This window comes from Antechinus flavipes, chromosome 3, assembly GCF_016432865.1.
Source record: "Antechinus flavipes isolate AdamAnt ecotype Samford, QLD, Australia chromosome 3, AdamAnt_v2, whole genome shotgun sequence".
Classification (NCBI taxonomy): Eukaryota; Metazoa; Chordata; class Mammalia; order Dasyuromorphia; family Dasyuridae; genus Antechinus; species Antechinus flavipes.
Window position 1 is genome coordinate 590,692,239 of NC_067400.1, and position 25,708 is coordinate 590,717,946.

At 39.0% G+C, this 25,708-nt stretch overlaps 1 protein-coding gene across 4 annotated transcripts in view; it reads right to left on the minus strand.

Moving 5' to 3' along the window:
- Positions 1-437: 437 nt before the first annotated feature.
- The window catches only part of TMEM51 (transmembrane protein 51), a 76,909-nt gene continuing 51,638 nt past the window's right edge, over positions 438-25,708 (minus strand). The window contains exons 2-5 of one of the 4 annotated variants that reach the window (XM_051988506.1): positions 13,315-13,401; positions 11,501-11,575; positions 2,086-2,579; positions 438-1,747 (exon numbers count right to left, since the gene is read on the minus strand). In XM_051988506.1, the coding sequence (XP_051844466.1) occupies positions 1,348-1,747; positions 2,086-2,429 (744 nt within the window). In that variant the 5' untranslated portion in view covers positions 2,430-2,579; positions 11,501-11,575; positions 13,315-13,401 and the 3' untranslated portion in view covers positions 438-1,347. Of the gene's footprint in view, positions 1,748-2,085; positions 2,580-11,500; positions 11,919-13,314; positions 13,402-25,708 lie in introns of those variants that run through there. The other 3 variants (XM_051988505.1, XM_051988507.1, XM_051988509.1) reach the window with 3 other exon arrangements.

Genomic DNA, 25,708 nt, shown 5'->3' on the forward strand with positions numbered 1-25,708 from the left:
CCTGCAACTCTCTGAGGATCAGAATTGCAGAGATACTTGAGATAGTATTGATAAAGCATTTAATATAGTACCTGGCATACAGTAATCACTTAACAAATGCTTATTGATTAACTGGTACTCAATCAATAAACATTTATTAAGCGCCTACTATGTGTTAAGCATGGAGATTCCTACTCATTGAAATCATAGGTCCAATCCCTATCCTTTTCATCTCACACTTAGAAGCAGCTGATTTCAGAACCACAAAGACCTGAATTTGAGTCTCCTCTCTGACACATATTAGCTCTGTGACCCTGTTCAACTAAAAGCTTCTTAGGGCAACTCTAAAACAAAAAAGGTGTCCACCTGAAATAGTGAGGGTTTGGGGCTTCTTGAGAATCTCTTTAGCCTGATAAAATTATAGGTTTGCTGGAAAAAAAAAGAAAGAAAATTGAACATTAAATATTAATATAACCCCTTTATTTTTCAGGTGAGGAAAACTCGACCCAGAGATGTTCTGTGATGTGATAGTAAGTAGCAGAGCAAGGGCCTCTGAGTCCAAACCAATGTACTTTTTCTGTACAAAAGGTCTATAAAGCTCACTTGGCTGAATAGCTTAGGACACAGATGTACTGCATACAAAACAATTTTTATTTAAAAAACGACTCGGTTGCACAATTTTAAACAAAACTTTTTAAAAACATCAGACATTTGGGTAATGATATTTCCCCAATGATACAAGAGAAAGGAGAGCAGCACCCATCCGCTGGGGGAAGCCTGGCAGACTTTTGACCCTCAAAGAATTGAAAGTTTCCTCAACTTCCCAAATCCTACCCCTGGTTCCAGGCCTCTGAACCACTTTAGTGTTGCTGTTGGGTGACAAAACGATCTGTTGCGTGGTCCTGCTAATCTTTCAAAATTCTTGTAAAGGCAGAGATATTTTCTTTTTCTCCATGAAGCAAACAAAAAAATCTCACTTTTTTTTAACCAGGAGAAGGAAAACACACACACACAGACACTCAAAGACAAAAACAATACGACTTTTCCTTTCCTAAATGGAAAGAGGAGTGATTCTTGCTAATAACTCAGGAATGAGAAGGGCACTATCAAGGATAGACAATAGGCATTCTTAAAATGAGAGGAACGGTTGTCTAAGAGGTCTTTCCCCCCCCAATCTCTCTGCTCTGTAAGTTTACGTGAAACGTCAGTCCCGATCCCCTTCCTTGACCTCTGCCCTGCCTTCCCACCAAAGTTAATATGACACACACATATATATGGGGTCCATCAGTTTTAAAACTCTAAGCCATTCCAGCTCATTTGGAGTCTCTTGACAAAACAGAGCTCAAACCAGCTCGGGTCCTGGAGAGCTCAGTTTGGCGACCGCGTGTCTGTGGCTGCTTTTTCTTGGACTTCATCATACTGTGGTGGAGGAGTCAACGGTTCTATCGTGGGAGGAGGCAGATTCCCTTCAGGTAGGTTAATTCGGAAGTCCTTCAGGTGAAGTTTTTCTGACTTAATCCTGCGCACTTTGAGGGGCTTCAGGCGTTTTGCGAGCCTGGAGTTCTGTCTGTCCGGCAGGTGGGTCTCCCCGTCAGCGTGGGCCGTGGTGGGAGTTGTCTCGTCCAGCCCCGTCAGAGACTCGTACGAAGGGAGAGAGATGTTCATCCCAGGGTTTTGGTTCAGTTCTCGCACCTCGGAGTAGTTGGTGTTCATCACTTCCTCGTAGCTGGGGACGTAATATCTCGAGTGGGATTCCTCCTCCTCTTGGCTGTAATATAGCAAACACAGGGCACCCCATTAGTTCTGGCCACAGCCCAACAGAGGAATGGAGGGGACAAGGATTAGCATTGGACCTTCAACATCTGAAGAGTTTATAGAGGAAAAGCAAAGTGTCCACTCAAGGACAAATTTATTTATTATTTATTATATTATATATTATTTATAAGCATATATAATTATATATTATTTATAATATATAATGTAATATATAAATAATATATAGTATATATATTATATATTAACATGAACTTTTCCCCTTTCCCTCCCCCCAAATCTGCGGTTTGGAAAGGTAGATTCCCTTGTAAAGGTTTTTCGCTCACGCCTTACCTGTCTTCTTCCTGGGTCTGAGATGCAACAGCTGCATTATGCTGGATTCTGGCGATCTCCTCCTCCCCTTGCCTTTGCTTCCTCTTGTCCCGGATACTCAGGCAGATGGAAAGGAGCAGGAGCATGATCCCGGCCCCCACCAGCACATAGGCCACAGAGAATGTCTTGCTCTTGAGGATCCCACCACTGGGGCTGCTGCTGTTCCCGTGCGTTGATGGTTTGTCCGCATGACTGAATCCTGGGACGAGATTCCACACCGCCATGATGATCCCCAGCACCAGCATCCCCAGCCCAATGGCAGTCAGGGCATAGTGAGAGCCATTGGCTTTGGACTGAGCCATCATTGCCACGAATACTGAGCAGGTAGAAGTTGGCTGGTGTATTTATTTATAAAGTAAGGCAAAATAACCCACTGAATCAGCTCTTAAGAGATCACATCAAGAATCCTTCAAGCAAATCCTGAACTTCTCCTCTGGGATATGTCACCAAAAGATCTGAAAGGAAGGTAAGATGGGAAAATGGGAGATTAATTCACATCCCAAGGAATTTTACATTCTTCTCATACCTCTATCATATTCTAATTTGTTTTTTAAATAGTTTTCAAATACATGTAAAGATCGTTTTCAACATTCCTTTTTGTAAGACTTTGTGTTCCAAAATTTTCTCCTTCCCTCCCTTACTTCCCCCCTCCTGAAGACAGCAAGTAATCCAAAAGATGTGCAATCTTTTAAACATATTCCCATATTTGTCATGTTGTACCAAAAAAGTGAAACAAAAAGGAAAAAAAAACTACAAAAAAATAAAAACAAACAACCAAAAAAGATGAAAACACTACACTTTGATCCACATTCAATCTCCATAGTTCATAGTTTAATTTGTATTAACTGTATTTGGGTATAGATTTTAATTTTTCCCCATTAGAGTATAAGCTCCTTAAGGGCAAGAAAAGGGTCTTTCCAAACTTCTGTAGGAAGCCTTTCCCAGTTCTCCCACTGTTTCACATGTGTGTATGTGTATAAAGAGAACAAGTTAGCAAGAGTCAGCTCTCTGTCTCTCTCTTGTTTCTTTCTCTCTGTCTCTCTTTATCAGTGGGTACTACACTAGGCAGTGCTGATGGCAGGAAAAAATTATCCTCCCCTTCCCTCCCCCCATATGGGGGCAATGTGGTCCCACACATACTAGTTCCTGGGGAGAGTGGGTTCAAACTGAAGAGTCCAAACTCTCGGTGCTTCTGGCAACCCCCCAAGACCAAAAGCTTTAGAAGAGTTCTGTTCTCTTCCTCATTAAGGCTGCCTTCCATCTATCTCTACGTATCTCGTGTATATACATTCATGCACACGTAAGTTCTATGACGGCGGGGAATGTTGCTTCTACTTTTTCTTTGCTGATTGAGGGGTACATAGAGGGAGGCAGGAACATGAAGGGTCAGGTTCCATCCTTGTCTTATATTTGGCTGTGGGAGTGCAGGCAAATCACTGAATCTCTCAGAGTTTTTTAAGCTGGGGTTCTTTCTGGACTCCTTTTACAGTATATAATAATGCCTCTTCTAAGAATCATATTTTTAAATGCATAAAAAATATGAATGTGAAGGAAATAATTTGTATTGAGATATTGATATAATTTTTTCAAGGTCACAGCCCCCTGAAGTCAGTAGGCCTGAGGACTCCAGATAAAGAAGTGTGCTCCAAGGTGCAGGAAAGGAGGTATATTGGTAGAAGTTCCTCACTTTTAATTCTTTACACAAAAGAAATCATAGATTGGGTCCCTATTCCTATCCCCAACACAGGACAGGGCCTGACATAGGCTAAATGCATAATAAAAGCTTACTGACTGACGGGTTGATTTGTACTGGTATCATTGTCTCACTGAAAGGTCTCTTTATAAGTGAAATCAGATCAACCCTTCCCCACACTTCTTTGGGGAAAAGAATAATAACTGAGGTTTACTGAGAGGGAATATGGTATAGTAGAACTGGGAAGGAGAAGATGGACTTTGCTGCTTAGTACTCAGGTCACTAATTACAAATTGTAATATAAATAATAAAAATATATTAATAATTATATATATAACTAATAAAAATATAAATTACAAATAAATCACTTAATAATTATGTCTCAGTTTTCTCACATGTAATGGCTTCTAAGGTTTAATTTTTTTTTTCAGTTTTAATGCTGTGATTCTATAATCTTATCATCCTATCTGTTACTTTAAGACTGCACAGATCACTTCACTTGATCCCTGGGAGGCAGGGGCTATCATCCCCATTTTACAGACGAGGGGACTGAGGCACAGAGAGCTCATTAAGGAAGTCCATTCCATCACCCAGGGATACTGCGCCTCTCAGAGTCTCTGTGGACAAGTTCTGGAGCTTGGCCCAAGCTCTGGCTCTGATGGCCAGACTCCAAATAGCCAGGGGCACCTGCATACTCCCTGAAGCACAGGGGATGACCCAACCAAGTGGAGTATCATCATGGTTATTATAATAAGTGACTGGGAGGGAAATAGTTCCTAGGCCTTTGCCTGGTCACATACCTGATGGCTGAGAGACTGATTTGAGTCACCTTTTTAAAAGCTTGACTTATTATCCGGCCTCCGCCCCAAAACTGAATCTTCCCTTGACAGGGGTCAGAGGGACTGGCTTGCAAAGTACCATGACATCTCATGGGCTCAGGTTAATCTCAAATTGCCTCCCTGGGGGTGAGGCAGGCAATGGGAAGCCAAGCATGGCAGCTCTATTAATGGTGGTGACCACCATCCTTGGCTCCCCTCTGACCTAATCTTCCTCCTGACTAAGACTTTAAGACCATGGATTTAGAGTAATAAGGACCATCCATTCCAACCCCCATTTTACAGAAGAGTAAACTAAGCCTAAAGAGACTACTGAGTCAATCAACAAGCTTTTATTAAATACTTCTTATATGCTGGAATGCTCTTGTTCCTCATCTCTGCCTATTGTCTTCTGGCTTCCTTTAAGTCCCAATTAAAGTCTCACATTGTACAGGAAATCTCCAATTCCTCTTAATTTAGCATTTGTCCTCGGACAAACCTATCTCAGCCTCAGTTTTCTTATCAGTAAAATGGGGATAATGACAGTCCCTATTTCATACCAAATGGGATAATATTTGTAAAATGCTTTGTAAATGTTAAAGTGCATGGGGTTATTATTAATGTTGATAATCACCATTATTGATAATAATATCCATTATTATTATTAGGTAATCATTATTATTGATATAATCATCATTATTTTTTATAGATAATATTTGTTGCTATTGTTATGATAATCATTATCACTTTTATTTTTGTATACCTTTGATTATTAAGAAATTTCTCAAGGCAAATCTAGTCTGTTTTTCTACAATTTTCTACTTTTATTCTTAGTACCGTCTTCTGAAGGCCAAAAAGAAAATCTGTTCTCTCTTTAGGGACTGAAAGAATATTGGTGAAATATTTAGGACAGTGCTTGACATATAGTTAGTGTTTAATAAATGCTTGTTCTCTTCTTTCCCATTCTAAATGACATCCTTTTAAATATTAAAAAACAATTATCCCTAGGCCAGCTACGTGGCACAGTGGACAGAGCACTAGCCCTGAAGTCAGGAGGATCTGAGTTCAAATTTGACCTCAGACACTTAACACTTTGTAGTTGTGTGATCCTGAGCAAGTCTCTTAACTCCAATTGCCTCAGAAACAAACAAACAAAAACCCTAATTATCTCTTCCTGTCTTAAGGCTGTTTTTCTTCTGGCTGAAAATTTCCAGTTCTTTTGATTTTTTTTATGGCACGATTCTAGTGTAGACTTGGGATACTTCACAACATTCATTCATTGGTCCTAATTTGGGCCAATTCAAAGTTTAATTTTTCTTCCTGTGACTGTCTTCAAATATTGCAAGAGCCATTATAATTTCACTTTGATTTTTCCACATTAAAACAGCCATTTACTCTAGAGTCTTTCCAGATCCCCTCATAATTCTGGTCATCCTCCTCTCGACAGTCTCCCATTTGTTAATATCAACAGCTCTCCCCTTTATTAAATATTGATCGTTACCCAAATAGAATGGATATTCCTTGAGGGAAGGGATTTTCCCTACCACAGTTTTTGGCAAAATAGCAGAGGTTAATAAATGCTTGTTGATTAATGGATAAAAAATTTCTTCTAATTTAAAAAGCATTTATTAAGCACCTATTCGGTGTAGGAAACCCCAGGGTCTCCCACAGTGTCCAACCCATAGCAGGCACTTGATAAATGTTGGTCTATTCACAGATTAATTTCCAAATGCTAGGGATACAAAGACAAAAGGAAAAGCAATCTCTGCCTTCAAAGGCTTCTAGGAAGAGAAAAGGGGTCCCGGGGAAGAAAGGAGGCACTAACAAATAAAGAAATCAGGGTATTCTGCCAAGTTGAACTCAGAGAAGAAAGCAAAGACTTCTAAGAGAATTGGAGAAAGATTGTACTCCAGCCTAGTGAGACGACTTCTAAGAAATCTCAGGAACAGAGGACTCTCTATCTAGAAGCTGGAAGGGACCCCAGAGGCTATATAACCCATCCCCTCATTTTTATTGTAGACTCATTTTTCAGTCCTATCTAACTCTCCAGGAGCTCCTTTGAGGTTTTCTTGTCAAAAATACTGAAGTGGATTGACATTTCCTTCCCCAGCTCATTTACAGATGAAGAAACTGAGGCACACAAGGTCAAGCGACAGCTAATAAACATATGAGACTGTATTTGAACTCACTAATAGGAGCCTCCAGGCCTGGTAGTCTATTCACTGTATCTTCTAGTTGCTCATCATTTTAAAGATGAGGAAGCTAAGGTTTAGGGAATTTAAGAAATTTGCTTGAGATTAAATAGAGAGTAAATGGAAAACCTCACTATTGGGCTTCAAATTCAAGTTCTCCAACTCCAAAACGACTTTGCTTCTGCTTTCAGGAAGCAGCCTTGTACCCCTGGCAGGAAGCAAGCACCCAGTTTGGTACCTACTCAAAATAGGATTTAAAGCTCTCTTAGGTCAATCAGATGGAGTCAGAAGAGGGCTGGAGCCCAAGGAACGTAATGCTTCTCATTGCCTCTGTCAACAGACCCTTCCTGCACTGGAGCCCTTGGCAGGAAGGTCAGATTTTTAGCCTCTCTGGAATGAATTTTTGGGCCCTAGATGGGCAAGGTCTTGCTTTTAATTCTACATTCCTTCCAATCCTCAAAACAGGAATGACTTATCCTGCCATCTGAAGCCTAATGCCTTAGAGACATTTTCTCATTAGATAATTATGGTGAATCAACATCTCTCCCTTGCTTTAAAAATAGGTTTTTTTTTTTTTTAAAGGTCTTTTGGGCTATGATATTTAAAGCTCAAAGTCCTATGGACATTGCAAGAGATCAGTACTTAACATCTTATTTATATGCTTATTTATGCTATGACAAAACCTTAACCATCAATCCCTTAATAAGCATTTATTAAATGTCTATTCCACGCCGGGTGACACGGTTAAATGTGTGCTAACCCTAAATTTGTGCAAGGATAGAAAGTCAAAAAAGCAACAATCTTTGCCCTCATGAATTGAAGGAGAGTTTCCTGATCGACTGTAAGTTCCATGAGGGCATCTCACTTGTGTGTTTTTGCATCCCCAGATACACAGAGTAGGAGTTTTATAAATGCTTGTTGAGTGCTGATTGATTCAAGTGGCTCCCCTCACACTCGTCCCCTTCTTGTGCTCCTCTACATTCATACAAAAGAAAAAGGGGCCCAGACTGGCCCCTGTACACACATATTTCCCTTTCCCTACATTATTTCCAATGTTGGTTCCTCAAACAGTCCTGGAATGGTTTGAAAGCATGTCTGGACCCTCATTTCCCACTGTAGCCTGGGACTGAGGGGAGACGATGGTCCATCAGAATCCATCCCAGTTCTCCTGTTTCTCTCGTTCTTGGGTTTGATAGTAACAGAGCACCCACTATAACTATATTTAGTGTTGAGTTTTTTCTTTTGAGGAAGAATGGAAAGAGGCTAATTCTGTGTTCCTGTGAACACAGGAAGATGATCACTTCCAAGAAGGACATACTGGAGAAGCTCATCTTCCTCATCATGGCTCCCAAATATGGAATATTTCAGTTTGCAACTCATTTCCTTACAACTTTATGAAATGGCAGAGGGCAAGAGTTGTCATTCCATCTGGCATTGAAGAAACTGAGGTTCAGGAGGTAGTCAAGAGATATAGCCATGGTCCCATAGCTCCTGATAGTCAAAACCAGCAGCCCCTGGACCCACGACTTTCACTAAACCAAACTCTCTCTTCACTGTTAAAGGCAGTACAGCATAAAGCATTGGAGTCAAGAAGCCTTAGACTTAAATTATACCTCAGATATGTGTTAGATGCAGCTAGGGCACACCATAATGCACAGAGCACTGGGTCTGGAATCAGGAATACTCATCTTTCTGAGTTCAAATCCAGCCTCAGATACTTATTAGCAGTGTGACCCTGGGCATGTCACTTAGCCCTATTTGCCTCAGTTTCATCATCTGTAAAACAAATGAGAATAAAATGGCAAACTACTTCTGTATCTCTTGAAAACCCCAAAGGGGATCAAAAAGTCAGTAGTGATTGAAATGATTTAATAAATTAAAAACATCAATATGAGAAGAAAACACTTTTGGTATAAGGCATGGAGAAAGGAAAATATAGGATAGCAGATCTTGAGCTGGAAAAGACCTTAAAGGACATCTAGTCAAACCTCAGGAAACTGGCACATGACCAAGGTCATATAATAGGGATAGAATTTGAACTCAAGTCCCCTACTCCAAATCAGTATGGTAAGGAAGATTTCTATATGTTATTTCTATATGTTCCTATATGTTATTTGAGTGTGTATGTTATTCCTTCTTTGAGCCAATTTCAATGAGAATAAGGTTCATGTGCTCCCCTTCCCACTTAATCTATTTCTGTATCTATATAAAGATCTCTTTCAGGCCTCTTTTATGTCAGATAATTTATCCCATTCTACCTTTCCCTTTCCCTTTCTCCCAGTGCATTCTTATTTCTTATCTTTTAATTTTATTTTTTAGAAGATCATACCATAACATTCAACTCCTACCTCTAAGTTGTCTATGAATACTCCTTCTAACTGCTCTAATAAGAAAGTTTTCAGGAGTTATAAATACCATTTTCCCATGTAGGAATATAAATAGTTTAAACTTATTGAATCCCTTATGACTTCTCTTTCCTGTTTATCTTTTAGTGCTTCTTTTGCAGCTTGTATTTAAAAGTCAATTTTTCTACTCAATTCTGGTCTTTTCATCAGGAATGCTTGAAAGTTCTCTATTTCATTAAATGTCCACACCCCCTCCTCAGATTATACTCCCTTTTCCTAGGTAGGAATTGTAATCTTAGATCTTTTGCCCTCTAGAATATCATATCCTAAGTTCTTTGATTCATTTATGTAGAAACAGCTAAATCTTGTGTTACTCTGGCTGTGGCTGTACTATATCTGAATTCTTTCCTTTTGGTTGCTTAAAATATTTTCTCTTTGATCTGAGAGGGCTGGGATTTGGCTATAATATTCCTAGAATTTTTCATTTTGGGATATCTTTTAGCAAGTAATTAGTAGATTCTTCCAATGTCTATTTTGCCCTCTGGTTCTAAACTATCAGGGATTGCCATTTAAACTTGATAATTCCTAGAAAATAATGAGGAGGCTTTTGCTTTTCAATGAGATAGTTCACATTTTCTTCTTTTTTTTTTTAATGATTTTGATTGTTTCTTGGTATCTCATAAAGTCATTCGCTTCCACTTGGCCAATTCCAAATTTTATGGAATTATTTTCAATAATGAGTTTTTGTACTTTCTTTATCATTTAGTCAATTCTACTTTTTAAAAAATGGACATTTTAGTCACTTTGCTAATTTTGCTTTTTAAGGAGTTCTGCTCTTCTTAGATATTATTTCTCCCATTTGGCCAATTCTGCTTTTCAGGGCATTCTTCTTTTTGTTGGATTTTTGTGCTTCTTTTACTTTTTGGTTTATTCTATTTTTAAGTTGTTATTTCCTTCAGTGTTTTTTGGTATCATTTACCAAGCTGTAGTCTTTTTTTTTTTTCATGATTTTCTTACATCATTCCCATTTCTCTTACTCATTTTTCCTCTACTTCTCTTACTTGGTTTTTAAAATCTTTTTTGAAGCTCTTTCATGTCCTCAGACCAATTCAGTTTTCTTTGAGGCTTTGGATGCAGGCATTCTATATTGTATTCTATTGAATGTGTTTTTGATCATCCTTGTGACCATGGTAATTTTCCTTGATTATATATATTTTTTCTGTTGTTTGCTCATTTTCTATTTCCTGACTTTTAACTCTATGCCAAAGTGGGGCTCTGCTTCCCAAGTGGACGAGGGTACCTCCTGAAGCTTCAGGGTTTTTATGCAGCTGTTTTCAGAGGCAATTCTGGGGATCTGTAAATTTTTGTCTCTTCCACGGTGCTATGAATTAGGGATAGGTGTATTTACTATTCTCCCAATTATGCACTGGTTTGTGAGTGACCATAAGCACGTTTTTCAACCCTGGAACTACAGTTTGTTTATAATCATCATTCAAAGATAATAGAAAGGTTTAGGGGAAAGCTCATTTTTTGTCTTTATTCTGCTATCTTGGCTCTATTTTTACATATTATCTTTAAGAGTGTCACTTTGGGTCACTAAGAATGACTCGTCCAAGGTCAAGTGACTTATATTTATTTAGAGACTGGATTTGAACTCAGGTCTTCCTGGCTCCCAGATACAGTCTGTTTGTACCATATTTCAATACTTCAATTCTCACCATCATAACAGACTTGTGGGAAGCAGTGTGTGACAGTAGGATGACAACTGACATGAACCAGGTGACATGAGTTCGAATTTCAGATCTGCAACTTGTAGTTTCAAGCTTTCTGGGCCCCATGCTCCTCCTCTAAAAAACGGGGAGACTAGATTAAATAAATGGTCATATCCTTTAGTCTCAAGTCCCTTCCAGCTCTGCATATACATTCCTATAAACCAATTAATCAATAAAAATTTATAAACCATAAGGTGATGCACAGAATACTGGATACGGAGTCAGGAAGGCTTGAGTTCAGATCCAGTCTCAGATACTTACTATCTGATCCTGATCAAATTATGTTAAGATCTGTCTGCCTCAATCTCCTCAACTATAATACAAGGATTATAATAATTAACACTTTTCTTCCAGGTTGTTATAAGGATCAAATGAAAATATCTGTAAAATGCTCAACACAGTGCCTGGCATATAATAAGTGCTTAATAAATGCTTGTTCCCTTCCCCCTTTACTTTGTACTAGATATTGTGCTAAATAAAGCAAAAAATATTTCTCCTTGCTGACATTCTATGATTCACTAAAAGTGCGAAATATTACCCACCAGAGCCTGGTACCTACCAAATGTCACCAGCAGGGATTCAGGGGACACCTGCCAATAGCCCTTCATGCTAATGTCTTGGGTTTAAGATTCACCTGCAATAAAGCACACAGAACCAGGTGTCTTAGTCAATGGATAGAGAATCTCCATTTTGAGTGTTTGAAAGTAGATTAAGGCTATTGTGCCTGGGATGGAAAATGCCATCCAGATCCAGAGAGAGACATAGACACTGAATGTGGATCAAAGCATGGTATTTTCACCTTTGTTATTGTTATTTGCTCATTTTTTCTCTTTTTGTGTGTTTTTTTTACCTTTTAATTTGATTTTTCTTGTATAACATGATAAATATGGAAATATATTTAAAAGAATTGCACATGTTAAACCTATACCAGATTGCTTGCTTTCTTGGAAAGGGCAGGAAAGGAGAAATATTTGGAACACAAAGTTTTACAAAAATGAATGCTGAAAACCATATGTTTAGAAAAATAAAATACTACTTTTTAAAAAGGCTACTGTTTGTCTAGTATTCTTGTAGCATCATCTTAAATGTAGAAGCCAAAAAATGTGGTAGGAAAGACTGGTATGGGGTGGGGCTGGTAGAACACAGCGATGGGGGGACATAGGGACCATTGACACAGGTGGTTAAAGGACCCAACATTCAAATAATTTAACTATATGCAAATATGATTCATAAAACCTAGGCCCAAGTTCCAGTATTAATAACCCCCCATTCTCACCGATCCAAGGGCCAGGAACAGATTGTGAACCTTCCCCAGGAAGGGATGACATCCCCCAAGATGAAAACACGTGGAGAAAGAAATTAATGTTTGCCTGTCGGGTGCTCCAGTTCCCCACCTTTACTGGATTTTTGCAACCTTGCCCTGCATCAATGTATCCTGGAGACACTGAGAACAATGAAAGCTTTCCTAGTGGTGAGAAAATACAGGCCTGGGGCTGTGCCCTGGCAACCCATTCAACCCAGAGTCTGGATTCCAACCTGAAAAACTTGTGGAGTGTCTAGAACTGGTCCCTGCAGGGTAGCTTAGAAGAGCCCAGAAAAGGGAAAGTCTTGTGAGATCCCAGGACAAGGAAACTGAGGTATTCAGAGACTTTTAGCACATGAACTGTAACCTGGATTTTCCAAATTTAATATTCTTTCATTTTACGTAGGAGAAAATGAAGAATCAGAGCATGGGAAAAAAATATGTTCATAGGATTGTAAGATTGTAGGCTGAGAGTTGTAAGAATCCTTAAGGTTATCAAGTCCAAACATCTAATTTTACAGATGAGGAAACTAAGAGTCAGAGATGGAGAATGAATTAAGGTCAGAGATTCAGAGCAGGAGAAGACATTTTATAGACCCAGGGAGGCAAGAAGCACAAGAGCTACACAGGGAGTGACAGACTCAGGATTTGAATCCAGGACTTCTGGCTTCCATTCCAGAGTTCTTTTGATTGTACAGCACAGAATGGGACTCAGTTTCTCCTTCCTCTCATCTGAATCTGTTTTCCATTGTAAGTAAACCAGATTTGTTCCCGACACTGGAAACTGAGGCTTCCGAAACATCCAAGCATCCTGGAGATGAGCACAGAGCAAAGGATCTGGCAATGCCATCGGCTCCCATAACAAAGAAACTTCTTCACTGTTCGATTAAACACACCTCTGCCAGCCAGGCTGAATAATTGGGAATGATACCCCTTGTATTCAGTTGGAGAGAAATTGGCTGTTCTACATTCAGACAAAGGAGGAATTCACAGGGGCTCAAGGACCTGCCAAGTTTCAACCCACAAACTTTTGTCCCCAAGTCCCAGGTCCATGCAAAGCGGGGACTTACAATGAATGCCCAGTGCTGGCCAGGATCATCCCATGGTGAGGTTCAGATCATATTCGGACAGATTACAGGTCACAGGAATGAAGGATTCTGTTTCAGAAAAACAATGAGGGACCTTTTTAACCAGTGTATGGGAGTGGGGGAGGGCAGGAACCTCAGAAAATATGTGATCACTGAGTCAGAATGGCAGCTGAATGGGAAGGGGGGGGTCCCTCTGAGTAGAGGCTGGCAGGAGGAAAGGGCAAAGTAAGCAAATAGTTCTGTAGGGCAAGACACCTATACTTAGAAGGTCTCATTACCCCTGGATGACCCATGGGGTCAAGCAAAGAGGCTGAGATCATCCCATATTCTGCCAGTCAGAAAAAAAAAATAGTTCTCTGACCTTGCTGAGCCACAGAAGTGTGTGACATCATGAGTGGAGCAGAAATAACTAGTCCATAATTTTATCTATTTTAAAAATAATATATAGTATTTATCACATAGTTTTTTTTCTTATTTTTAATTTTTACTTTCCCCAGTTATATCAGTCTGTAATCTTAAAAAAGACCAATGGCACCATATTATGGCTCAAGTATGCTAGAGGAGGAGGGAACTTTAAGACACAGATTATCAGAGCTAGGGAGAGCCTAGAATAAGGGAAGAACTTTGAATATAGAATGTCAGATTTCATGGAAACCAAAATTGGAACCTAAAAGGTTGCCCCTTCCCTATTGGGGAAAAGCTAAACTAATTATGGGGTGTAAATATAAAGGAATACTACTGAGCCATAAGACGTGTTGAAATAGTTTCAGAGGAAATGAGGAAGATTTCCATGATCTGATGCAGAGTGAAGGGAGCAGAAATAAGAAATTAATTTATACAATGATAACAACATCATGGAGAAAAGCAACTTTAAAAGTTGAGCAAAGTGATGAAACTATCAGTCCAGAAGATTGAAGATGGAATATTCCCCTCATCTCTGGTCAAAAAGATGATAGAGATCATAAAAAAAAGGGAAAAGGACCCACATGTGCAAAAATGTTTGTGGCAGCCCTGTTTGTAGTGGCGAGGAACTGGAAACAGAGTGGATGCCCATCAGGTGGGGAAAGGCTGAATAAGTGATGATACATGAAGGTTATGGAACATTATTGTTCTGTAAAAAATGATCAGGAGGATGATTTCAGAGAGGCCTGGAGACACATGAACATGTGAAAAAGTGAGAAGAATTAAGAGAACGTTGTACACAGCAATAACAAGATTATGTGATGACCAACTGTGACGGGCGTGGCTCTTTTCAATAATGGGGTGATTGAGGGCAATTCCAAAAGATTTGTGATGGAGAGAGGTATCTGCATGCAGAGAAAGAACTATGGAGACTGGATGTGAAACACAACATAGTGTTTTCTGTTTGCTTTATAGCTTTTTATTTACAAGTTATATACATGGGTAATTTTTCAGCATTGACAATTGCCAAACCTTTTGTTCCAATTTTTCCCCTCCTTTCACCCACCTCCTCCCCTAAATGGCAGGATGACCAATACATACAACATAGTATTTTCACTTTTGTTATTGTTATTATTATTTGCTTGCTTGCTTTTTTTTCTTTCTCATTTCTCCCTCCCTCCATTTGATCTGATTTTTCCTGTGCAACATGATAAATATGGAAATATGTTTAGAAGACTTGCACATGTTTAACCTATTTTGGATTACTTGTTGTCTAGAGGAAAGGGAAGGGAGAGGAAGAGAAAAAAATTTGGAACATGAGATTTTGCAAGGTTGAATGTTGAAAATCATCTTTGCATATATTAAAAATTTTTTAAAATCCAAAAAAAAATCTGTTCTGATGCTCTCATTAGAAAGAGGTAGAAAATGAAGTTCATTGGGCAAGATAGTAAAAAGCCAGATAGTAAAGAGACCAGCCTTGGGCTTTCTGATTTCTAATTCAATACTGTTTCCGTGTTTTTTTCATGTCTGACTTATTAACTAACAGGAAACCAAGAATGAAAGAGGTTTTTTAAAAAAAATCTTATTGACATCTATTTTATATCTCCTTCCTTTTTTCCTTCTCCCAAATGGGGTTAGGTGACTTGCCCAGGGTAACACAGCTAAGAAGTTAAATGCTAAGTATCTGAGTCTGGATTTGAACTCAGGTCCTTCCAACTCTGGGGATAGTGTACTATCCATTACACCATCTAGCTCCTTCTAATCACCCTCATTTCTGAACATCTCTCTTCCAAATCTCACCTACTGAGTCATCTCTTGTAATAAAGAAAAGAAAGAAGAAAAAAGGTTTAACAAAAATCAATAACTTTGTAATCAAGTTTGATAGTATATGTGTATATCTATGTATGTATGTATGTATGTATATGAAGAGAGGAAAAAGGTTCCTTTCAGTAGTTCCATGCCTTACAAATTCTAGGAGTTCCCATGTCTACAGCATGTCGGTGGCAGGTAGGGAGAGAACTGGAGTCAGGAATATTTGAATTCAATTTAACCTCAGCTCTGACATATCACAAATACAGACCTCAAAATATATCCTGGATCTCAATAAGCTGCCAAAACTCATTAGAGCATTATCTCATACCAAACCGTTGCAACAATCACCAGGGGAAAAAAAGCCACGTGAACAACATTTAATAGATGTCGTCATACCCAATCCTCATAATCTCCAAGCTACGTGGAACACAAAAGCTTTCCAAAACACCGAGATCTAGCAGAAGAAATTGCTGTTTTAAGGGAGCCGTGAGCATGAGCCACATATCATCCCGGCAGTTGTCCCGAGGATGCTTTCAGAGCTCCTACAGAGAGATGAGCTTACTGCATCTTAGCAATTTTATTCAGCTACGAAAATATAATTTTCTACACTTATGGCATCAGTTATATAATGTTAATTATATCAAAATTATAGTAGACTAGTGATTTGTTCTGCGATTGGTTCTATTTGATTTTCATTGAACAAAGTGAGTTGAATGAGATAATAATAATGCTAATAGGGATAAGGGGAGGGATCTGTGATTGTGGTGACACAGGGAACATCCTGATGGAGATGTCTCTCTCTCCTTCTCCCATCCTTCTTCCCTCTTTGTCTCTCTACTCACCTACTGAGTCATCTCTTGTAATAAAGAAAGAAGAAAAAAGGTTTAACAAAAATCAATGAATTCGTCAACCAAGTTTGAGAGTTTATATAAAATTCCCTCTCTCAGCTACATATACACACTTGGATATAGAAAAATACACATACACATACATACATATATATGTATAAAATGTATATACATGAACACACAAACATATACAAATTGACATATATATTATTTTGTAGAAAAGTTACACAGATATATTGAGAGGAGAGAAGAGACTGAGACTGGGGGGAAGGAGAAGGGAGGGGAAGGAAGGAAGGAAGGAAGGAAGGAAGGAAGAGGATAAGAGGGGAAGGGAGGAGAGGAGAGCAGGGGGGATTAGAAACCCAGGCCCTGGGCTCCCACTCCAGGGCTTCACCACACATGACAGTCTTGGGCACTAGAGGCTCGTGATAGCTCCCTTTCTTGTTGCTCTGAACCGATGTGACTCCACCTTCATTTCAGTCTCATGAGAAATTCTATGCAGATATGAGACAAAGGCTTAAGAATGACCAGGAGAAAACTATGTTCTACAAGGAAACCGAGGGACATTTCAGAAGAGAGTACAATGAATGGGGTGATGGAATGAATGGGAAGCCAGGAAGGGGGACCCAGTGACATCACCCTGCTTTTATTCTCTGTGCTCCTGGTTACTGGCGAGCTCCTTCATCCAAACCAGAAGGCAGTCTGGAAATGGGGTCCCTTTTGGCCAATGGGTGTCTCCTTCATGGATTCGGAGCTGGAAGGGACCTTACAAAACCCCTTCATTTCCAAAGAATAATAACAGCTCACATTTATCCATTATCTTAAGGTTTACAAAATGCTTTTCCTTTTTCAATCTCATTTGACCTCCACATCAGAGTAGGGCTGCGGTATTAGAAAAATCATGAACAGAGAGCCTGGGTTCAAATCCCATGTCTAATACCTATGTGACCTTCACTTCTCAGGGCCTGTTTATCTGTAAAAAGAGATAACTGGACTAGAAGGCCTTTATATCTTTCCTACTTTCCATCCAGGATCCTGCCACTTTAGTGAGGAGGCAATAAATACCATTCCTACTTTATAGAGTCAATCTAATAAGCATTTACTAAACACCTACAACATATATAGCAATGTGCTGGGTGTGAGAAAGGCCTTACTCCCAAAGTGCTTAATATTCTCCTGGAAGAAACAATAGGCAAACACATAAAAACCTATTTAGTTGAGGCAGATGAGAAGAATGAGGAAAAGCTTCCTGAAGAGGAAATGGCTTGTGAATTAGGCTTCAAAGAAAGCTGGTCAGGATCAAGAAATGCATTTCAGACTTATAGGATAAGTTGTGCCAAATTCAGGGTACAAGAAAGAAAGAAAGGGATAGAGAGAACTGGAGAGAGAAAGCTGAGAGGGAGAGAGAAAAAGAGAGAGAGAGAAAATCAGGGAAGGGGAGAGAGAGAGAGAGAGAGAGAGACAGAGAGAGAGAGAAAGAAGGAAGCCAGGAAAATGAGAAAGGGAGGGAAAGAAAGAAAGAAAGAGAGAGAGAAAAAGAAAGAAAGAAAGAGAGTGAAGGAGGGAGGGAAGAGCGAAGGAGGAAAGCAGGGAAGAAGTGTGTGGATAGAGAGAGCTGGGGAAGGAGAGAACATTAAACCATTTTTTTTTTCCTTAAGGACATTCACACTAAAAATCTTGTCTTAGCACATTTTCAATTTTTATAAAACCAGGCACTCAATGAAATGACTATTTGGGCTGCCTCAAATGGCCAGACTGGGTCCAATCCCAACAACTCTGTTTGAAGCTTAGATTGCAATTCCGCAAATATACCAGGAATCTATCCAGTCTTCAAAATCTGCTTGGATGAAAACCAGCTCTTAAGCATTTTTAGGTTACCAAAAAGAGGATGCTCATTTTTCTTCAAGGGTCAAACTGTGACAAGGCCAGAGTTTGTTTTGTAAACTACAGTTCTCCCAAGTACTTTCCACTGAAAATAGGAGGAGAGAGGGAGAGGGAAGGAATTTTTCAGACCAATTAAATTCTGAGCATAATAACCCTCCCCTTTCCCAGATGTTCACTAGGTCTATGCTAATTCTGAAGATCAGGACCTGTTTGGAAACAACGTGTTTTGCCCAAATCTGGAAACTTTCATTTTTAGCAAGAATGGTTCCCAAACTTTCTGCCAAGAAGCCTTTTTGACTCAATATTCCTCCTATCTCATCATCCCTGTTTTGTTGAAACAGATTAGGTGCTTCTGCATCCTCGTGCCTTGTAGTCCGCCTTCCTGTACTTCCTACGGTAATCTTAATGATGTGAAGAGAATCTTAAAATCAGAATGTCAGATGCATGAGAGTTTGAGCACTTAATTTCCCTTAGAGAGCCTCAGCTGCCTCGAATATAAAATGGATTTGCATTACCCCTACACAAAGTCAGCCTGAGGATTAGATGTAAAGAAGCTTGATAGACCGCAAGTGCTATTTAAATGTTAGCTACTGCTGTTAATGTTGCTAAAACCCTCCTTTTCATAAGTAACATAGTGGATGGAGGGCTAGGTTTAGAGTTAAAAAGACTTGAGTTCAAAGCATACCTGATGTATAAATTAGGAACAATAAGAGCATCTTCCTCATAGGGTTGTGAGGAATGAAATAGTATGTATGAAGTACTTTGTAAACCTTAAAATGTTACATAAATGTTAATAATAATAATAATTAGAATACATAATAATTATTCTAATACCTAATTTAATCTGGCATTAAAATAACAATTCTGTGTTCAATATTGTTGAAAGGTCACCACCTCGGATACACTAATACATTGTTGGTAGACCTATGGGATTGTTCCAAGCACTCTAGAAAGTGATCTGGAATTATGGAAAGAAAGTTAACAAAAATAAGATGTCCATGCCCTTTGACTCAAAGATGCCATTGCTAGTCATTCCCCATGGAGACCAAATATATTAAGAAAAATCCTATACTAATAAACTGAGAGTATTGTTTTTGTATTATTAAATAAGTAGAAATAAGGCAGATGGATGCAAATTGGGAAATGGCTAAACAAGCTGTGGTTTATGAATACAATGGAATATTACAGCACCATAATAAATGAAAAATATGAAGAATTCAGAGAAGCATTATTTTCCTAATAGGAAATCTTGTACAGTGAGGTCAGGTCAACAGAACCAGGTAAACAGCAGGCACAACAATTTATTACTCAAAGCTTTTATTAAGTGATTATTACATGCCAATCATTGTCTTAAGAGCTGGGGATACAAAAAAAGAGCCAAAAGACAGTCCTTGACCTCAAGGACCTTATATTCCAGTGGAAAATGGAAAATAATCAACATTATTGTTGCTATAAACAATAGCAACTACAAAACTGAATTTATTACTGACCAAACTTAGTCCCAAAGAAGAGAGATGGCAATACCTTTCTCTCTATTCTTTAGAGAGATGAGGAACTATAGGTGTGAAATACTGAATATACAGGGTATCCTAAAAGTCTTAGTGCAGTTTAAAATAGCTAATAAAGCTTCTGGGACACCTCGTATTGTCAGGCTTGGTGGATTTCCTGGTTAGTTTTGCTAAATTCCTCTGCTCCTCTCCTTTCTTTCTTTTGTATTCTTTGTTATAAGAGATAGCTCTCTGGGTGTGTGTGTGTGTGTGTGTGTGTGTGTGTGTGTGTGTATGTGTGTGTGTGTATAGTTGGACTGAGAAATGAATAGAACAAAAAATAGCACAAGATTTACCAATAGGGACCATAAAGACCATCTGGTCCAATTCTCTCATTTGCCAGATAAGGAAACTGAGGCACATAGAAGTTAAGAAAAGTACACAAACTCACACAGGTAGTATGTATCTGAGGCAGGATTTGAATCCAGCACCAGTGCTGTCCCCTCCTTAACACAGTGCCTGCTCCAATTTTTAAAAAAAGAAGACAAAAAAAGGCATTTTTATCTAACCCTTGATTAAAGACATCCTGTGCTAAGGAACTCTTATTCCCCAGCCAGCAGCTTAACACAGTACTTGCCATAGATCTGGCTTTTAATAAATGTTTGTCGACTTGACTGGAGTACCTCTTGGGATCACCATTTTGGACAGTGTTTAGATCAAGAGGTTCAGCCTCCTAACAAGCTGACACTACTCTGCTCTCTAACTTTCACCTACTGAGCCTAGTTTCACCTTCTGAGAATAACGCAGATCCTTCTTCTGTGGGACAGTCCTGTTCAAATAATTCAACAAAGCACTCATGGGTTCCCAAATATCACCAAATATCCTCGAGAAGTCTTCTCTTCTTCAGAGCAAACATTCCTGATTCCTTGAATCCAATCTCATGTATGATCTACAAGCCCTTCGCCCTCCTGGCCACTCTCTTCTGGACATTCTCCAATCGATCAATATCCTGCTTAAAATATGGCACTCAAAAGAACACACCTTTCTAGAGATGTGGCCTGATTAGGGAGCAAGGATGTAAGGCGATTCCTTCTCTTGCCCTTCTCTCAGTGCAGTCATTTGAGCAATCAGTTTCTCAATCAACTAATCAACAAACAAGCATTTATTAAGCCCTTAGTGTATAGGGATAAGCTCTAGAAATAGAAAAACAAAGGGGAAAAGCATCTGCCCTCATGGAGCAAAAATTCTAATGAAGGCAACGTGGCTCTCGGGCCATTCCCAAGCCTGACGTTTATCTGGAGTGGCTGTAAATGATTGACTGTGGAAAGCTCCATGAGAAAACAGGCTCAAATGGAGTTTAAAGAGTAATACAGTGTTCAATGGGAGTGGGGAGAGGAGAGGACGTTAAGACAGCCCTGGAACAGATTCACTTGGCAATCCCTCCTAAGCATCTGACTTTGGACTCGTCCCTACCGAGGAAGTCATAACTTCAATGTCCCCATTCTCTCCAGTCTCCTCGGGTTTAAATTTTAGAAAAGCCTGGAAAGATTTACATGAACTGGTGCTGAGTGAAGCAAGCAGAACCAGGAAAACATTGAACATAGTGACAAGAAGAGTGTATGATGATCAACTAAGACAGACTTGGTTTTTCTGCAGTTCCGGAATCAAAGGCAATTCCAATAAACTTTGGATGGAAAACACAATCTGTATCCAGAGTCTGAATGCAGATCAATACACAGTATTTTTGTCTTTTTTTTCTTTCTCTTGGTTTTTCCCTTTTGTTCTGATTATTTTCTCCCAACATGACTCATGTGGAAATATGTAAAAAATGAATGTACATGTATAACCTAAAAAAATTTAAGACAAAAAACAAAATAAATTTATAGCTGGAAGGGACCTTGGAGATTATGAAATCCAATTTCCTCATTTGACAAAGAAGGAAAACTTGGGGTCCAGAAAGTTTAAACAGTTTGCCTAAAGTCACACAGCTCATATCTGAGGCAATATGTGAATCTACGTCTTTCTGACTCCAACTCTGGCTCATAAATGCAAAATTGCTCAAAAAAAGAAAAAACCTGAACTCTTTCTTGTGATTAAATAGATTTGGAACTGAGAGGAACTTCAGAAGCGGGCTTTTCAAATTCTCCCCTTTTTTCAGAGGAGAAAACTAAAGCCAAAGAGAAAATTATTTGTCCAAAGTCACTTGGGTAGGTCCAGACCCCTTCCAAATAAAAGGAAACCCTCTTTCTTCAAACTTACTTTAGTATTTAAATAGTTTGAAAAAATAAAAATAAATAGTTTGGAATATCTACAAATGGAACAAGGAAATTCTGGCTTGGAAAACTATCTCCAAGTTTCCTAGTGATTTTTGGTCCTCACCTATAATATTATCAGTGAAGTGGAAACACTTCCTTTGACACAGATGAGAAGCTGTTCTCCAATTTACAATCTAAGAGACTTGGCTGGGACACCGAGAAGTGAGGTTCATAGATTCACTGGAGACCACACAGGCAATAATCTGGGGACATGTCCAATCCTCACCTTGAATCCAGTCTTCCTGAATTCCTTTTCCAATCCCCTTCCCCTCACCAGCTGTTATAGTGCCTTTCTCTCCATCCTACAAATTCCCTTGTGTTCACTTTATACACATTTCATATTTACCTTGTCTGGTGGACACATACAATTCCCACCAAATAGAATATAAGCTTCTTGAGATCAAATATTGTTTGTTTTTTGCCTTTATATCCACGGCACCTAACATAAACTGGGGCACACAGTAGGTGCTCAATAAGTGCTTGCTGATTGATACCCATGGGACAATAATTATCAGTTTTGCTAAAAATAAAATCTTCATGTATTATCCCTTTTGACCTTCAAAATACGTAGGCAGCTACAAGTCTCCTCAGTTCCATTTTAGAGATGAGAAAACTGAGATTCAGTGATTTACCTTAAATCCCATGGAAAATAGCACAGCAGGCACTCAAACCTAGGCCATTTGGGCCTAGGAATTTGGGCAGGGAAGAAAACCCTTAGATAATCTCATGCAATCACTTCAGTTTACAAATGGGGAAATAGTCCCAGATTGGGGAAAACATTTCTCCCAGGTCACCCGATTGGTATATGGTAGTAATTTTGGCTCAAATCCAGGATTTAAAATACCTAATTAATTATAGCTAACATTTATACAATGCTTATTATGTGCCAGACACTGTGTTATGAGTTTTACAGTTATTATCTTCTTTGACCCTCACAAAAACCTGTTATTATCCTCTGTTTCACAGATGACAAAACTGAGGCAAGTAGAGGTCAACTTGCCCAGCATCACACAGCTAGGAAATGTCTGAAGCTGGATTTGAACTCAAATCTTTTGGACTTTGGGCTTTTGTGCCAATATACTTTCAAAATACTTCAGTTGTCATAGGATTAGCCTGTGGTTGCTAATTCTCTCTCCACTTGGTAGTACCCTACCTGTAGCCAAGAGAAAAGCAGGGATGATATCAGAGATCACGGGAACACAAGATCATAGGCTGAGAGTTCAAAGGTAGCAATCTTAGTGATGATCTTGCCCAACCCCTTTTATGGTCCAGCTGAAGAAAATAAGACTTAGGATGAGACTACAAAAGATGGGGAAGGGGTCAGGATCTGAATTCAGCTCCCTACCCACAAATCCTGGTGGGGATTTTTTTCTCTGCCCTATTCTACCTAAGAGTCCCAGGAAAAGTAGGGTTCAGCTTCCTTGTTCAAAAATTGTGGCATGTGAATAGTAGAACATCACTGTGCCGAAAGAAGTGGTTAAATAGGAAGGATTTGGATTATGTGAACTGATACAGGGCAAAGTCAGCAGAACCAGGAAAAATATATGCAAAATGACTACAATTTCAAAGGAAAGAGCCAAGATAAATAAACTTAATGATAACAAAAACAGCGACAATTAGCCAAGTTTGGCACTCCTCCCCTTCACAGAGGTAGGAAACTATGGATGTGGAACACTATATGTTATTAAATTTGGTTGATGGGTAGGTTATTTTTGCTGAACTGCTTCCTCATCCCCACCCCCTTTTCTTTTTAATTCTTTGTTTAGTGAATGGGTAAGATTTGAATGAAGCTTCCTGGACTGCAAGTTCAGGGTTCTTTCTATTGTACTACTTCCAATTATAGACCAGAGAGAGGAAGATCTTTGTCTCCTAGTCCAGGAACAAGACTGGAGGTGGGGAAGAATCCAGTATACATATAACTTTTACTTTTTGTTTTTTAAAAATTTTGAATTTCAATTTCTCTCCCTCCCTCCATTTCCACCCTCCTCCATGAAATGGTAAAGATTTTATAAATACAATCACACAAAATATATAAATAAAATATATTATTAATTAATAATATTTTATTATATTATATAATAATATAAGATAATATAATTATTATATTTGTTAATATTTATATTAATTTTAATAGTTAAATACATTATATATTATAAACATTAAAGAACCAAACAAATTGGGGAGAGGGACAGAAAGGAAAATTGATTTGTCTCATGGACATTTTCATTGTTAATAAGATTCTCCCTTCCTTAATATTAGCCCTCCTTCCTTCTTGTTTCCTCTCCTCCTACCTCTTATGCAAATTCACCTGCTCTCAGAGTTGAAAAATACTTCCTCTTCCCCCTCCAAAGTCCTCTGGCAAGTAGAAAGTCTCTGGGACAGCCCCAGTGGATTGATATCATTTGCAGAGTAGCCTGACAAGGTTCAAAGGTTTATTACCAGAATCACAGGTCTGGAGAAGAAACTCAACTCAAAAAGAAAGCAAAAGGAAGAACAAGCATGTGCCAGGCAGTGTCCTATACGTTTTACCAACATCACTTTCATTTGATCTTCACCAACTATCCCTGGAAATAGGTGCTATTATTATTCCCATTTAAAGTTGAAAAAACTGAGGCAGAGAGTAAGTGACTTGTTCAGGGTCACACAGCTAGTAAGTGGCTGAGCTAGCTTTGAACTCGGATCTTCCTAACGTCAGGTGGAGCACTCTATCTCCATTGTACCACCTACCCACTTGAAGAAGGCCTACTAAGGTTAAAAGGTATATCGTTGACCTGTGTGGGCAAAGAAAATATTTCTTGACACTAACAAAATCACAGGTCTTTTAAAGCACCCAGAGGATTTCTAATCGGTCTCTTACTCAGGTCTACGCCATAAACCAACTCATCTTCTGCAGAATGATATTGCAAAAACACAAAGCTCACTCTGTCAATCTTGCTCAGTAAACTCCAGTTCCTCCTAAATCCCCTAAGGAAAAAAAAAGGAAGAAACTCCACTGTTGGTCACTATCTGACTCCTGCCCCTTTGGGGAGCTTATTGTTGCTTCTCTTCAAATACCCTGTAGTCCAACCAAATCTCTCTTCTTGTGCCTCAATCCTATTTTATCTCCAGGTTTTTGCATGATGTTCCCCAGACCTAGAAAGCCTTCCTCCCTCATTAACACTTCTTGGAATCTCTACCTTCCTTCTTTCAAGGCTCAGCTCCTACACAAAGCCCTTTGAGAGGCAGGCTGTTGTAAGTGGATAGGGAACTGGAATTGGTTCCCTATTACTTCTCTGCTCTCTTATTTAGAAAAAAAGGGGAGGGGGGAATTTGCCCTAATAACCTCAGTTTCCTCATCTTTAAAATGAGATAGACTTATGGCTTCTTAGGTTCCTTCTATCTTATAATTCATCCATCTGGAACTATTCCTGCCTCCCCAGAAAATTACTTTCCATACATGTATCACCTCTCCAGATCGATTGTAAGCTCCAAGAGGGTAGGAACTCTCTCCTTTTTAACTTTGCATTTAAGTCTCTTTCAATGCTTGTCATTCCAAGATCAAACCTTCTTTCCCTGGGTCTTATCTCTCTCCTTTAGCTGTTTCTTTTTTAGGTTTGTAGCACACTGTCAGGAACACAGGAGACCCTTA